The sequence below is a fragment of the Sapajus apella genome, unplaced genomic scaffold (genome assembly GCF_009761245.1).
Source record: "Sapajus apella isolate SASKATOON/1434 unplaced genomic scaffold, GSC_monkey_1.0 scaffold35, whole genome shotgun sequence".
NCBI classification, from domain to species: domain Eukaryota; kingdom Metazoa; phylum Chordata; class Mammalia; order Primates; family Cebidae; genus Sapajus; species Sapajus apella.
The window spans coordinates 650,103-666,391 of record NW_022436975.1 but is presented as its reverse complement, the minus strand read 5'-3'; the positions used below and the strand labels follow the sequence as shown (position 1 = coordinate 666,391).

General features: G+C 39.6%; 1 protein-coding gene across 4 annotated transcripts in view; it reads left to right on the top strand.

The window, feature by feature from the left end:
• The window catches only part of PRKDC (protein kinase, DNA-activated, catalytic subunit), a 183,684-nt gene that overhangs the window by 138,310 nt on the left and 29,085 nt on the right, over nucleotides 1-16,289 (top strand). For all 4 annotated transcript variants that reach the window (XM_032296353.1, XM_032296350.1, XM_032296349.1 and 1 more), the window contains exons 65-69: nucleotides 1,972-2,160; nucleotides 2,809-3,033; nucleotides 4,034-4,142; nucleotides 5,947-6,058; nucleotides 13,327-13,516. In XM_032296353.1, coding sequence (XP_032152244.1) covers nucleotides 1,972-2,160; nucleotides 2,809-3,033; nucleotides 4,034-4,142; nucleotides 5,947-6,058; nucleotides 13,327-13,516 — 825 coding nt within the window. The remainder of the gene's footprint in view (nucleotides 1-1,971; nucleotides 2,161-2,808; nucleotides 3,034-4,033; nucleotides 4,143-5,946; nucleotides 6,059-13,326; nucleotides 13,517-16,289) is intronic.

Sequence of the window (16,289 nt, the reverse complement as noted above, 5' to 3'; positions counted from 1 at the left end):
ATGACTTTAAGCAAAACGAGATACAGCAGATCTGCGAATATTGTTGTTTGGTTCAATGTCTTTTCATTATAATGCTGATTGGGGAGAAAATTGGTTTCATTATAGGTTCACTTAAGTGAGGACCTACTGTACTATGAAATTGTATGACATTATTTTATTTTTCTGCCTACTCTTACACAGTTTCTATTTGAATAGGTTGCTTTCTTTCAATTAGTTAAAAAAAAATTATAAAGAAGTGGTATTAGGCTGTTCTTGCATTTCTATAGAGAAATGCCTGACACTGGGTAATTTATAAAGAAAAGAGGTTTAATTGGCTCACAGTTCCACAGGCTGCACAGGAAGCATGGTGCTGGCATCTGCTTGGCTTCAGGGGAGATTTGGGGAGTTTTACTCATTGGTAGAAGACGAAGCAGAGCAGGCACTTCACATGGTGAAAGGCAGTAGCAAGAGAGAGACAGTTGCTGGGGTTGCCACATACTTTTATTTATTTAGAGACAGGGCCTCATTCTGTCACCCAGGCTGGAGTGCAGTTGCGCGATCATGGCTCACTGCAGCCCTGATCTCCTCCCAGGCTCCAGCGATCCTCCCATCTCAGCTACCTGAGTAGCTGAGACTACAGGCATGCACCAGTGTGCCCGGTTAATTTTAATTGTGTGTGTGTGTGTGTGTGTGTGTGTGTGAAAGAGAGAGACAAGAGTCTCGCTCTGTTGCCCAGGCTAGAGTGTGATGGCACAATCTTGGCTCACTGCAACCTCTGCCTTCCAGTTTCAAGTGGTTGTCCTGCCTCGTCCTCCTATGTAGCTGGGATTACAGGGGTGCGCCACTGTGCCTGGCTAATTTTTTGTATTTTTAGTAGAGACAGAGTTTCATCATACTGGTCAGGCTGATCTCGAACTCCTGGCCTGGTGATCCACCCACCTCAGCCTCCCAAAATGCTGGAATTACAGACCTGAGCCACCACACCCAGCCTTAAAATTTTTTTTGTAGAGTCAAGGTGTCACTGTGTTGCCCAGGCTGGTTGAGAACTCCTGAGCTCAGGCCATCATGCCTGAACCTCCCAGAGTGCTACGACCACTCATCACCATGGGAATGGTTCACTCCATTCATAAGGAATCTGCCCCCATTGATCCAAACACCTCTCAACAGACCCTACCTCTGATATTGAGGATTACATTTCAACATGAGGTTTAGGTGGGGACACATATCCAAACTATATCAGAGGTAAAGAAGAATTTGGGAGATGACTGTTAAGTTCAGTTTTGTGCATTTTGTCAGTGGTTATTCAAGTGTAGGTATTGAAATTCAGAATCTGTGACCTGTGAGACTCTACAATGAGCAGTTCAGGTTTTAAAATCCTCTACAATTTTCTACAAATGTCCTATATTCTGATTTTATGTTCTAAGAACTTGTCTTCAGTCTTACTAATTGGTTTCATTGATGACTTTCTCAGAGAAATGATTTCCTCCTAGTTAGGGTTTTTTGTTTTGTTTTGTTTTATTCTCCCAAAACAGGATCTCACTCTTGTCACTCAGGCTGCAGTGCAGTGACATGATCTCAGCTCACTGCAGCCTCACCCTCCTGGGCCCAGGTGATCCTCCCACCTCAGCCTCCCAAGTAGCTGGGACTATAGGTGCTTGCCATCAAACCTGGCTTGTTTTTGTATTTTTTGTAGAGACAGGGTTAGGCACTGTTGCCCAGGCTGGTCTCAAACTCCTGGACTCAGGTAATCTACCTGCCTCAGCCTCCCACAGTGCTGGGAACACAGGCGTGAGTCAGTGCACCTAGCTGGGTTTTTCTAGTCGTTTAGTACTGTAGGATTCCTTTTGGTTATTTTTCCATTCAGTGTTACTCTGAATAGCTTCTCTGAAAAGGATTGTTTTTAATGTGATTGTTACATTCCCCCATTTTACGTGTTTTCACTGGTATTCTTTCCAAATTTGTAAAATAATTTTATTAACTTTTATATACCAGGCTCTCAATAAACAAGACTGGGTAGATGGTGAGCCCACAGAAGCCGAGAAGGATTTTTGGGAACTCGCATCCCTTGACTGTTACAACCATCTTGCTGAGTGGAAATCACTTGAATACTGTTCTACAGCCAGTGTAGACAGTGAGAACCCTCCAGACCTAAATAAAATCTGGAGTGAACCATTTTATCAGGTGGGTAAAATTATTTTTAAGTCTTTGAAGTAAATATTTTAGATAGATGTTTTCTAGTTAACAAAGTTGTTTAAAACGTTTCAAAAACAGGTAGTTGTAGTGAAGCATTAGGGTAGTTACATGACCTGACTCCACCTACAAACCTCAGAGTATTGTCAATCTCTCATCCCTTTTAGCTAATAATCTTTTCCAAATGAATGTGATGCATTTTAAAATAAGTATTAACATTCCTGGTATGACTACATGGCAGAATATTTCCTGTTGTCTCTTATATTACAAGAAGTTGCCCTGGATCACTGGCTACACACAGCTCCTTGGACAAGCTGATCTCCTGGTTTTTCCACACCAAAGCTATCCTGACTGTGCTTGTAAATTCCTCAGTTTGTATGTAACATCCAAATCATCTTCCAGCTAAAAGTAGTTCCCATTTTGTGTAGATGTTCCTGTATGTTTTTTGGTTATGAAACAAGCTATTTTAGATGAATTTATTTTAAAAGTTAGAGTTTACTGTTTCAGACATCAAACATCATCACTTTGGCTCTAAATATTGACCTATAAAAGGGCAGGAAAGAATATTATAGAAATAAAATAATTAGACATACTCAAATTGGCTTTCTGAAGTTACAAATATCTTTTTATGTTCCTCAGGAGACATATCTGCCTTACATGGTCCGCAGTAAGCTGAAGCTGCTGCTCCAAGGAGAGGCTGACCAGACCCTGCTGACATTTATTGACAAAGCTATGCACGGGGAACTCCAGAAGGTGATTCTAGAGCTTCATTACAGCCAGGAGATGAGTCTGCTCTACCTCTTGCAAGATGATGTTGACAGAGCCAAGTATTACATTCAAAATGGCATTCAGAGTTTTATGCAGGTAATACTATGTATTATATATATTAGTATAATAATGTAGATCTATCTGAAATATACCATGTTTAGGATGTATTTAAAACTCAGTAAACTCATGGGGAAAAAAAACAAAATTTTTCAGGTACTTTTTTTTTTAGACTGAATTTTGCTTTTATTGCCTAGGCTGGAGTGCGGTGCTGCAGTCTGGGCTCATTGCAACCTCTGGCTTCCAGGGTTCAAGTGATCCTCCTACTTCAGCCTCCCGGGTAGCTGGGATTACAGACGCCCAGCTAATTTTTGTATTTTTAGCAGAGATGGGGTTTTACCATGTTGGCTAGGCTGGTCTTGAACTCCTGACCTCAGGTGATTCACCCACCTCAGTTTTCCAAAGTGCTGGGATTGCAGATGTGAGCCACCACTCCTGGCCAAGAGTAGACTTTTCCATTTAGGGTAGCGGAATGGAAGATTGGTTGCTTTGTGTAGAAGAGCAGGGGTTGATCTTCCCTGATTGTTTTCTGCCACTGTCTCATTCCTTTTTGCTTTTCTGAGGCACTTGTTTGTAAGTCAATGTCTTGTATAGGGTTTATTAATAACATTTAGCATAGGTTAGTGACATTAAGCATAGAAGCTTATTCATTTGTTGTTTTCATTTTTGTTTAATATGTTGAAGTTGATTAGCACACTCGAGGAAATTTATGAAAAAGAGAATTGGCTTCTGTAGTCAGCAGTCTTACATTATAGGACATTGGGATTATTAAAACTTGGTGGCAAGTCAAGGCAGTGATAACCTTATGATGTCAGTTTTATTCATTACATTTTCCCAAAATGTGATTGAAACCTTAAATTATTTTTTAAAAATTTAAACTGTTAACTGTATCTGTGACCTAATTATTGACCATTCTGAGGCACGTTGGGTAATTGTCATATTTATAGAATAATTGCTATATGAAATATATTAGAGGACTGTTAAAAATTTAAAGTCACAACTTGATTTATAACATGGCATTTGCCTTTTTTTCTTTTAGAATTATTCTAGTATTGATGTCCTCTTACACCGAAGTAGACTTACCAAATTGCAGTCTGTACAGGCTTTAACAGAAATTCAGGAGTTCATTAACTTTATAAGTAAACAAGGTAATTTTTTAAATCTGTCATTTTTTTCATTTCTAATTGTGGAAGAGTTTTAGCTTGTAAATTTTTTTCTGCTTAGTGAAAGTGCTTGTTTCTTAATGTATGGGTTGTAAACGCCATTGAATTTCCTCTACAAATATGTATTTTCAGATCATTGAAATAAATGTTTAAAATGGTCAGCAGTGGTCTAGGCACCAGGGATACAAAGTGAAAGAAAACATGCTCCCTACATTAATGAAGCTTATGCAGTAGCTGGGGACTCCGGAGGATACCTGCCCACAAGGGTGGTGGGGCCTGCCCTAACCTGAGGGGTTGCAGGACTCCTGGAGGAGGGTCCTGAGCAGTGGGAAAGAGGCAGGGGCTTGCAGACAGAAAGTTTTGGTGCCCCTGAAGTGCATACTGAGGGCACTGGGTGCCCAGCTTGAAGGGAGAGCAGGGAGGCTGCAGGCAGCAGGGCCCACATCAAGAAGGCCTTTGTGTCACTGATGAGTGGGTTTTATCCCAGTGCCTATGGGAGGAGTACATCTTTGCAAAGCTAAAATGTTTTATTTGTTCATCTGAGTTTCATTTTTGTTGTAAATAATTTAAAATAACTACAAAAGATGCTTTTCAGAATACTAATAAAAACTGGTACTTATAGCTACCTAGTTATTTTCTATTTTAATTTTGGAAAGTTACTTTTCAAGTACATATTAATGATGTGTCATTTATTAACTGCTTTCTACTTTCAGGAGCTGCTTTAATCTCTTTATCAATATTACCTACTCTTTATAACAGCCTTATGAGATATATTTTTTTCCTTCCTCATTTTTTAGAGGCTTATAGAGATTACATGACTTGCCTAAGCTATTAAGTCAAATATTAAAATTTTGAACCCAGGACTGTCTCATCTAAGCTTGGATTCCTGACTGCCGTTTTCCCCCAATAGAAAGAAAACACAACGATGTGAACTTTCATTTTCATGAAGATTATTATGAATCTCTCTTCTGAGACCCTTGAGGCCAGAATGTTTTAGACATTAGAAATATAACCTGTGTACACGCGAGGGGCTGGGGCAGTATTCTATAACTCTCGAGCTTAAGTTACGAATATTCACATTGATGGCATAAACAAAAACTAAGTAGCCCTATACCAATGAAGATCAGATTTTTTTTTAATTTTTTGCCAAGAAAATTTGCTGCAACCCTATGAAAATCTTTTTAGTTATGAATGCTTTTTAGATTTTGATATTGGAGTTGAAGGACCATAGACCTGTAATAAATGTAAAAAGAATTTGTGCAAGTGTATTTCTCCGTGTTTATTCTCTGTCTTTAGGAAATTGAGTTTAAATGTCAGAATATATTAGGTTTAATATGGTAACTTTGTGTTCCTTTTGTGAAAGAAAAGATGATTTTTTAAAAAAATTCAGACAGCACCGGGCGTGGTGGCTCATGCCTGTAATCCCAGCACTCTGGGAGGCTGAGGTGGGCAGATCACGAGGTCAAGAGATCGAGACCATCCTGGCTAACATGGTGAAACCCCATCTCTACTAAAAATACAAAAATTCGCTGAGCGTGGTGGCGTGCGCCTCTAGTCCAGCTACCCGGGAGGCTGAGGCAGGAGAATTGCTTGAACCCGGGAGGCGGAGGTTGCAGTGAGCCAAGATGGTGACACTATTCCAGCCTGGTGCCTGGTGACAGAGCGAGACTGTCTCAAAAAAAAAAAAAATTAGGGGGCAGGAAGTTTGAATGTCCTATTTACTGATAGTGACCTCACTTTATCATTTGGTTGAGCTGTGGGTATAGTCACTATCTAATACTATTCTTAGGTAATTTATCATCGCAAGTTAACCTTAAGAGACTTCTGAACACCTGGACAAACAGATATCCAGATGCTAAAATGGACCCAATGAACATCTGGGATGACATCATCACAAATCGGTAAGATATAGTCCCTTTGAGTCAAATGTGGATTGTTTTTTGAAATTTTTGGCATTTTTTTTTTCCAAATGATGGTTAAGAGAAATGTGGGATTTGAGTCTAGTGAAGCTGTTTTCCATCCTGCCTGTTTCCTATTTTATGCTGGTGGCTGATCCTAAACCTGCTCCTCCAAGAAGGGAGACAAAGTCAGTGTGCGTTTGCTCTTCCCGTAAGACAGAATGTTAAGTAGTCAGGTGACTACAAAGAAGTTGACTACATAATGATTTTTATTATCGTATTTTATAGCTTGGATTTTTGACACTCATGCCTCCTACCTCCCAACTTCATTATGCAGTCGTGTGTCACTTTCCCAGGTCTCAGGTCATTTTCATATCCTTATCTTCTCCCACCCTATAACTACCCTGTGGAATCCATAGGGCAGGTAGTAACCATGTAGTAAAATCAGAGAGGTTGTGGTTTATTGCACACAAATGTGCATAGGAAATAGGACTCAACGACTCTGACCCCAAGTGTAGTGTTCTTCCATTATTTCCTCCACTACTACTGTTTTTTTTTTAACGTTTTATTTTGAAATGAGTTCTTGTGGAAAAGTTGCAAGAAAACTAGTGCTCTCCAGGGGGCCTTTAACCCAGATTCACTGATTTTTTAAATAACATTTTAAACATTTTTCCATGTTAGTGTTTACATTTGTTTCTTTTCTCCCAGACCCTACATATTATTTATTTTTTGAAACAGTTGTGAGTTTAAGCTGGATACATCCCTTTGCCTAGTTATAGATCAGTGTTCATTTCCTAAGAAAAAGAGGATTCTTTTATATAACTGCAGTTCAGTGATGTACCTTGGTGCTTTCAGTTTTCCTCCAGAGCCCAATTTCTATTTTGTCAGTTGTCCCTGTAATGTCCTTTGCGGCATTTTCTCCATCTCTACGAAGGGGTCAGTACAGAATGATGGACTGTATTTAGTTATTGTGTCAATTTTTAGTCTCCCAAAAGGCTTTGTGTGTCATAATATTGACACTTTTGAGGAATGTTCCACTGTTTGGGTTTGTCTTAACGTTTCTTCATGGTGGGCCTCAGGTGATCTGCCTCTGGCCAGAATACTCCTTAGGGTGGCAAATCACATGTGGGGGACAGTGTCCTTCTGCCTTTTACTGGTGATTATTTATTTATTTAGATACAGAGTCTTTTTGCCCAGGGCTGGAGTGCAGTGGTGCAATCTCAGCTCACTGTAATGTCTGCCTCCCGGGTTCAAGTGATTCTCCTGCCTCAGTCTCCCAAGTAGCTGGGATTACAGGCACACACTACCATGCCTGGCTAATTTTTGTATTTTTAGTAGAGACAGGGTTTCACCATGTTGGCCAAGCAAGTCTTGAACTCCAGACCTCAAGTGATCCACCCACCTTGGCCTCCCAAAGTGCTGGGATTACAGAAGTTACCTACCACACCTGCCCTGGTGATAATTTTGATTGTTTGGTTAAAATATTGTTTAGTCTCTCCACCGTATAATGCCATTTTTTTTTTTTCTTTGCAACAAACAAATAACTGTGGGAACTGCTTTGAGACATATAAATGTCCTGCTTCTCCTAAGACTTACCCGTCCATATTTCACATTTGTGGATGACTCCTGGCCCAAACTAGTCTTGACAATAATGGCTGCAAATAATCAGAAGTAACTCCACCATTCATTCCATGTTTATTGTCTACATCTTATTGTAAGGAGGCACCCTCCCTTCTCTGTTTACTTACTTATTTACTGTTTAAAGATGATCAGTACAGACTCAGGGATTCCAATTTTATTTAATGGGATATAACCTACTACTGTTCTTACTTATTTTGTGTTCAATTATCTCAGGTTTGGCCAGCAGGCCCCCCTTTACACTGACAAACCAGGCTCATCTTGCCTATTCTGTCTTCTTTTAGAAATGTTACAGTTTTCGCTCTTACGTTTAGGTCTTTGATGTATTAGAAGATAATCTTTGTAAATGGTGTGAAGTAGGGTAGGTGTTTACCTTTTCCATGTAGATATCTGTCCAGCCCCATTTGTTCAAAAAGCCTTTTATAATTGAGTTGTCTTGGCAATTTTTTTGGAAAATCAGTTGACCATGTATATGTGGGTCTATTTCTGGTTGCTACTATTGCCCTTGTTTTGTGTTTTTTCACAATAGCAAACTGTCTTCATTTATGTTGCTTTATAGTATGTTTTGAAGTAAGATAGGTTGAGTTATTGAACTTTTCTGTTTTGAGACAAGGTCTTACTCTGTCGCCCAATGATGGTCTACTGCAGTCTCAAACTCCCAGGCTCAAGCAGTCCTCCCACTTCAGCCTCCTAAGTAGCTGGGACCACAGGCATGTGCCACCGTGCCTGACTAATTTTTTTCGTTTTTTTTTTGTGGAATCAGAATTTTACCATGTTGCCCAGGCAGGTCTGGAACTCATGGGCTCAAGTGACCCACCCACCTCAGCCTCCCAATGTGCTGGGATTACAGGCATGAGCCATGACACCCAGCTCTACTTTGCTTTTCTTTATGAAAACTAATTTATTTTAGTTTATTTGCATTTATTTTGCATTTTAGAATATTTTTGTCAATATGTATAAAGAAAAACTGCTGAGATTTTGATTGGGACTGTATTGACTATAGTTCACTGTGGGGGAGTTGTCATCTTAACAATATGGAGTTACCCAGTTCATTAATATGACATATCTCTGTTAATTTAGATCTCTTTAATATCATTGATTTGTATTTTTTCAGTATAGAGATCGTGGATGTCTTTTGTGAGATTTATTCCTAAGTATTTTATGTTTTTTGGCACTGTTATAAATGGATGTTTTCCTCAAAATTGTTTTATATTTTCCAGTTATTTGCTGCTAATATAAATTGCTTTTTATATATTAACTTTGTATATTTGCTAACTTATTAGTTTTAGTTCACGTTTTGCAGATTCTCTGGGATTTTCTATCATATCATTTGCAGATAGGGTCATTTTATTTCTTTTTGAACTTTATGTCATGTATTCCTTTTTCCGGCTTTGTTAAAACCGTGAGGACATCAAGTACAGACTTGAATATAAGTGCTAAAATGACCATCTTAGTCTTACTTCTGATGTTAGAGAAGACAACTCACTCATTCAGCGTTAAAAAATGATTTTTTTTTAATAAATGCCTTTTATCACATTGAGGAAATTCCCTTTTGTTCCTGGTTTTCTGAGAGTTATGTTTTATCATAAATGGGTGTTGAATTTTATCACTTTTTCTGCATCCCAGCTATAGGCTGAGGCAGGAGAATCGCTTGAACCCAGGAGGTGGAGGTTGCAGTGGGCAGAGATCGTACCATTGCACTCCAGCCCAGGAGACAGAGCGTGAGACTCCATCCCTTCCCCCAGCACCCCCATCCCCCGCCCCCAATTTTTTTTTCAATTTCTTTTTGTGTCATTTTTGTTAAATTGTAATTTTCAATCACTTTGTCCATTTCTTTTTAAATTTCTGCCTTCGTTATTTGTTTTTTAAAATAAATTTGTCCATTTCATTAAAGTCATCAAATTATTGGTTTAAAATTGTTCACATTATTCTCTTATCCTTTTTATTATTTATAGTATCTGTGGAGGGAACCCCTTTTTCATTCCAGATATTGGTGATTTGTGTTCTCTTTTTTAATCCTTGATTCATCTGGGTAAAAGTTTGTCAGTTTTGTTGATCTTTTCAAAGGACCAGTTTTTTTTTTTTATCAGTTTTTTAAATTATCTGTTTTCTATTTAACTGACTTCTGCTGTCATCTTTACTATTTTTTTCTTTCTACTTTAGATTTACCTTGCTTTTCTTTTTGTAGTTTCTTTAGGTAGAAACTGTTGATTTTACACCTTTTCTTCCCTTTACTAATAAGCATTTAAAGTTACAGGAGTCCTTCTACTGCTTTAGCTGCATTCTGCAAATTTTGGTATGTCATTCAGTTCAACATATTTTCCTAATTCTCATGTGACTTGATCCATTAAATATTTTAAAGTGTTTTAATTTCCAAATACCTTGGTTTTCTGGCCGTCTTACTGATTTCTAAATTCCCCTGTGGTCACAAAACACCCTCTATATGGTTTCAGTCCTTTTAAATTTATTGAGACTTGTTTTATGTGCCACCATATGGTCTATTTTAGTAAATACCCCATGTATATTCTGTAGTTCTTGGGTATCATGTTTTGTCCATGTCAGTGAGATCAAGGTGATCAGCAGTACTTTTCAGATCTTCCATGTCTTTACTGTTCGTTTGTGTCGTTCCATCACTACTGAGATAGGAATGTCAAAATCTCCTGTGATTGCAGAATTGTCTATTTCTCCCTTTAATTCTGTGTATTTTTACATACTATATTTTGCTTTTGTTATTAGGTACATACACATGGATAACTGCTGTCTTTCTGATGAAATTCCTTTTTGTTGTTGTTCTTGAGTCAGAGTTTCCCTCTTGTTGCCCAGGCTGGAGTGCAAAGGCGCAATCTCAGCTCACTGCAACCTCGGCCTCCCGGTTTCAAGCCATTCTCCTGCCTCAGCCTCCCAAGTAGCTGGGATTACAGGCATGCACCACCATGCCCAGCTAATTTTGTGTTCTTAGTAGAGACAGGGTTTTTCCATTGTTGGTCAGACTGGTTTCAAACTCCTTACCTCAGGTGATCCACCTGCCTTGGCCTCCCAAAATGCTTAATTACATGTGTGAGCCACTGTACCCTTCTGAAATACTCCTTTTATCATTGTGAAGTAATGATTTATTGATGTGTGTGTGGATGGATTTCAGGTATGTTTATATATGAAGTAACATGAAGACACCCTAGATAATACTGTACTTTTAACAGTCATACATATTCGAAAGAACATATACATTTTCCCTCACATGTTCTTTAGAACATAAGTGTGTCTTCTATGTTCTTTATGTGTTATGTTTTCATATGTTCTTTATATGTTCTTTAGAACATAAGCATATGTCTTTTATTATACTTGCCACTCTGTACTCATCATTTATTCCTAAGACCCAGCTTTTCCTCTTGTGTCATTTTCCTTTAGCCTGAAAAATCCTCCTTTAGCAATTCTTGTAATGCAGGTCTACTTGTGATGAAGTCTGTTAGTTTTTCCTACTCTGAAGTTATCTTTATTTATGTCATTCTTGAAGAACACTTTCTTAGGATGTAGAGTCTGGGTTGATTCTCCCTGCCCCTTGCAGTATCTTTTGGCTGCTATGTCTCTGAAGATAAAGTCCTGGTTATTCCCACTGTTGTATTATATGTAAATATGTAATGTGTCATATTTTTCTGGCTGATTTCAAGGATTAGCAGTTTGATTATGATATGTCTAGGCATGGTTTTCTTTGAATTTATCTTGCCTGAAGTTCACTGACCTTTATGTCACCAAATTTGGGGAGTTTTCAGTCATTGTGTTTTTCCAAATACTTTTGTCCAAATTTCTCTTGGTCTCTTTGTGGGAATCCAGTTATACATACATTATGCCTTTTGATATTGTTCCATAGGTCCCTGGCTTTGTTCATTTTTATTCCATCTTTTTTTTGGGGGGGAAGGGGGGTTATTCATCATGTTAGATCATGTCTATTGATTTATCTTCAGTCTTTTACTTTCTTTTGTCTTACTTGTTCTTCTAGTAAGTCTGTGTAGTGACTATTTTATCTTAGGTATTGTATTTTCCGGTTGTAATATTTCCATTTATTTTTTTAAAAAACATTCTCTCGGCTGGGCGTGAGGGCTCATGCCTGTAATCCCAACACTTTGGGAGGCCAAGGTGGGCAAATCATGAGGTCAGGAGATCGAGACCATCCTGGCCAACATGGTGAAACCCCATCTCTACTAAAATACAAAAAATTAGCCGAGCGTGGTGGCACGTGCCTGTAGTCCAGAAATTCAGGAGGCTGAGACAGGGGAATAGCTTGAACCTGGAAAGCAGAGGTTGCAGTGAGCCGAGATTTGCCACTGCATTCCAGCCTGGCGACAGAGCAAGACTCTATCTCAAAAACAACAACAAAAAAAACATTTTCTCTTTTTCTGCTGAGATACCTTTTCATTTATTGTATGTGTTGTTTTCTTGACCCCCTGGAGCATAGTTAAAATGGCAGCTTTAAGGTCCTTCTATGATCATTCCAGCGTACAGGTCAGGATAGAGTTAGCCTCTGTTTTCTATTGAGATGAATATGTTCTCCTGGTTGTTTTTATCAGTTAATTTTGGAATGTAACTTGTGAATATAGTTCTCTTGTCTGTACGAGATACATTCAGAGATCCCCAGTGGAATCTTGAAACCATGGATAATACCAAACCTTTTGTATACTACCTTTTCCTGTACAAACACACCTATGATAAAATTTAATTTATAAATGAGGCACAGTAAGAGTAACAACAATAACAGTAATAAGATAGAATAATTCAAACAGTAAACTAGAATAAAAGTTACATGGCAACATGCGCCTGTAGTCCCAAATTCTGGAAAGGCTGAGGTAGGAGGTTGGCTTGAGCCTGGGAGGTGGAGGTTGCACTGAGTTGAGATCTTACCACTGCACTGCAGCCTGGGCAACAGAGACATGCTCTGTCGTTTAAAAAGAAAGAAAGGAAAAGAAAGAAAAAGAAAGAAAGGAAGGAAGGAGGGAGGGAGGGAGGGAGGGAAAGAAAGAAAAAGAAGGGAAAGAAAGAAAGGAAGAAAGAAGGGAGGGAGGAAGGAAGGAAGGAAGGAAGGGAAAATTCTGAGCCTGAATTTTTATTTTGTGGAAGTGGAAGCACTAAGTGATATCTAGAAAGTACTCTTAAAATATCATTGGTAATCTTTAAAGAGTTGGTTTATTAAAATGGGTAGTAAGTGTAATACGTAGAGTGTATATTTATGGTTTAAATGTGAAGAAAGGCCAGGTGCAGTGGGTCATGCCTGTAATCCTAGCACTTTGGGAGATTGAGGCGTGTGGATCACCTGAGGTTGGGAATTCGAGACCAGCCTGGCCAACATGGCGAAACCCCAACTCTGCTAAAAATACAAAAATTAGCCGGTGTGGTGGTGCACACCTCTAGTCCCAGCTATTCAGGAGGCTGAGGCAGGAGAATCACTTGAACGGGGAGGCAGAGGTTGCAATGAGCCGAGATTGCACCGCTGCATTCCAGTGCAGGTGATTGAGCAAGACTCTGTCCCCCCAAAAAAAAAAAAAAAGTGAACATTTGCTAAGTTTACAATTTCTGCCTGTAATTGCTATCCAGCAGTTTCCTATTCCTGAGTCTGTGACACTGTCTCATTTTTCTTTGTGTAGATGTTTCTTTCTCAGCAAAATAGAGGAGAAGCTTACCTCTCTTCCAGAAGATACCAGTATGAATGTGGATGAAGATGGAGACCCAGAGTACGGGGGCGAAATGCAAGAGCAGGAAGAAGACATCAGCTCCCTGATCAGGAGCTGCAAGTTTTCCATGAAAATGAAGATGATGGACAGCGCCCGGAAGCAGGTGGGTGCTCATGTCTATGCTCCCTGCTGTGTCACAGGATTTTGCTGAATTAGTTCTTCTCTAATTTTAGCTTTTCTTTAAAATCTGAAGCTTAAAATAATTGAGTAGATGTTATTTTTTTTCTTTCTCTCTTTATAAGAAAGTAAACTTGGCCTGGTAGAGTGGCTCACACCTGTAATCTCAGCACTTTGAGAGGCCAAGGCAGGCAGATGACTTGAGCCCAGGAGTTATAGACCAGCCTGGGCAACAGAGTGAGAGCCTGTCTCAAAAAGAAGAAAAGAAAGAAAGGAAACTTGAAGGAGCACTGAATTCAAAACTCTCCAGAAAGCCCCTGGAGTTTATTATATTCCTATTAAATGTTTTTAAATGATTATTATGTGTTACTTGAAAAGCAAATAAACCTACTCTCAGGTTTGATCTCCTTTAACAAAATGAATTCTTAACAGTTAATTACAAATTATTTTTAGATTTAGTTTGTAGGAATTATTATTTAATAATAGGACCCTTTCTTGATATTAACTATACATTGTTTAAAAATTGTATGTAATGTATTTAAATATATTACCATCTTTGAATATACTAGTGAAGCTTGCTATGTTAATGACCCTATATCAATTGCAATTGCAAAGCAAAGGATGTTGTTCTAGTGGAAATAATATTTCTTTTTTGTAGGTTTAAATGCTCATTTATAAATTTTTCTTTGGGTGAGTGCAATATCGGTTATGAATTTTTATATTGCAAATAACAGAAAATCCAGTTAGAGATAGGCAGAGCAGGAACTGGGTGAGAGAAGAGCAGGGTGGAAGGGGCAATCTGAACTGAAGGTCTTATTGGTAAGGGAGTTGGGGTTGTGGGTAGATGACTCCAGTGTAGTTAGGAAACTGCCTGGCACGATGAGAGAGAAGACACATTCCCTGCCATCATTGTTACTGTCTAGTGAGAGTGGGGGTGGCTTGCATGATGACAACAGCACTGGTGGGCTAGGAAGAGAGATGTCAGCAAAGCCAGGAGGGCATAGGGAAGAGAAGAACTTCTGCCTTGGACAGGGGAAAGGGGATAATGGTTTAAGGTAGACTTTGTTGGCATGGAAGGATTTGGACATGGAGAGGAGAAAGGTATTCCAGGTGTTAGGAGACACACACACAGAAACATGAAGGTGAGAAACAGAATGCAGAGTCTTAATGCTGGGTTTGTGGAGGGCTTGAGGCTGCATCTTTGCATGGATCAGGAGGCCGGTGAAGGTTCCATGCATGCTGGCCAGTTGTAAGCTGGGTGGGAGATTGACAGCTCTGGGGAAAGCAAAGGCAGAGAAAGACTGGGAAGCCCCACATTGAGGAGTAGGGTGGGAGCAAGCGGGGCAAGAGATGTGCTGTAAGGAGATCAAGAAGGACCTGAGGTAACAGAAATGATGAGTGTGTGTGACTGGGAATAATTCGGATTTCTAGCCTGGGTACTTGAAAGGGCAGTAATTAGGAAGACCCACTTCTAATGAAAATGTCTTTTGAAGCTTGAGAGTTAGAGGTGTAGATTTAAAAAGACATCCATATAAGCAACTAAATTAAAAAATGGATCAATTGTATTCCGAAGAAAAAGTGTTTTGCCTTACCTGAGAAGCTAAAGAATATGAAAAGAAGGCTGGCGCTGTGGCTCATGCCTGTATTCCCAGCACTTTGGAAGAGAGAGGTGGGCGGATCATGAGGTCAGGAGATCAAGACCATCCTGGCCATGGTGAAACCCCATCTCTACTAAAATACAAAAAAAATTAGCCTGGTGTGGTGGCATGTGCCTGTAGTCCCAGCTACTCAAGAGGCTGAGGCAGGGGAATCGCTTAAATCTGGGAGATGGACGTTGCAGTGAGCCGAGATAGTGTCACCGCACTCCAGCCTGGCAAAAGAGCGAGTCATAACACTTGACAACTGAACAGAAAGTCAAACAACCCAATTAAGAAATGGGCATGAAGTATTTGGTAAGACATTTCTCCAAAGAAGAAAGGCAAATGGCCAACCAGCTCATACAAAGATGCTCAGTATCACTAGGTTTGAGGGCAATGCAAATCAAAACCACAATGAGAGACCACTTCATAGCCACTGGGATGGCTGGAAGCATACACACAGATAACAAGCGTTGATGAGGATGTGGGAAACTGGAACCCTCCTGCACTGCTGGTGGGAATGTAAAACGGTGCATCTGCCATGGAAAACAATCTGGCAGTTCTTACAAAAGTTGAATATCGAGTCTGGTCCAAGTGCAGTGGTTTTTACAACTACTTGATTACAACCAGTTATAGATTTCTTTGTTGATTTCTCCACTTCCACTGCTTCAGTTGACTAGCTTAAAAAAAAAATAATAATAAGTTGAGGCCTGGCATGATGGCTCACTCCTGTACTTTCAGCATTTTGGGAGGCTGAGGCGGGCAGACCACCTAAGGTCAGGTCACGAGTTCAAGACCAGCCTGACCAACATGGTGAAACCCTGTCTCTACTAAAAATATAAAAATTAGCTGCATGTGGTGGCATGTGCCTGTAATCCCAGCTACTTGGGAAGCTGGGGCAGAAGAATCGCTTGAACCCGGGAGGTGGAGGTTGAAGGGAGCTGAGATTGTGCCACTGCGCTCCAGGCTAGGCAACAAGAGCGAAAGTCTGCCTCAAAAAAAAAAAAAAGTTGAACCTAGAGTAACCATATGACCCAGCATTTCTATTCTCAGACCCAAGAGAAGCAAAAGCATAAGCACACATGGAAATTCATACACAAACGTTCGCAAGAGCGTTACTCA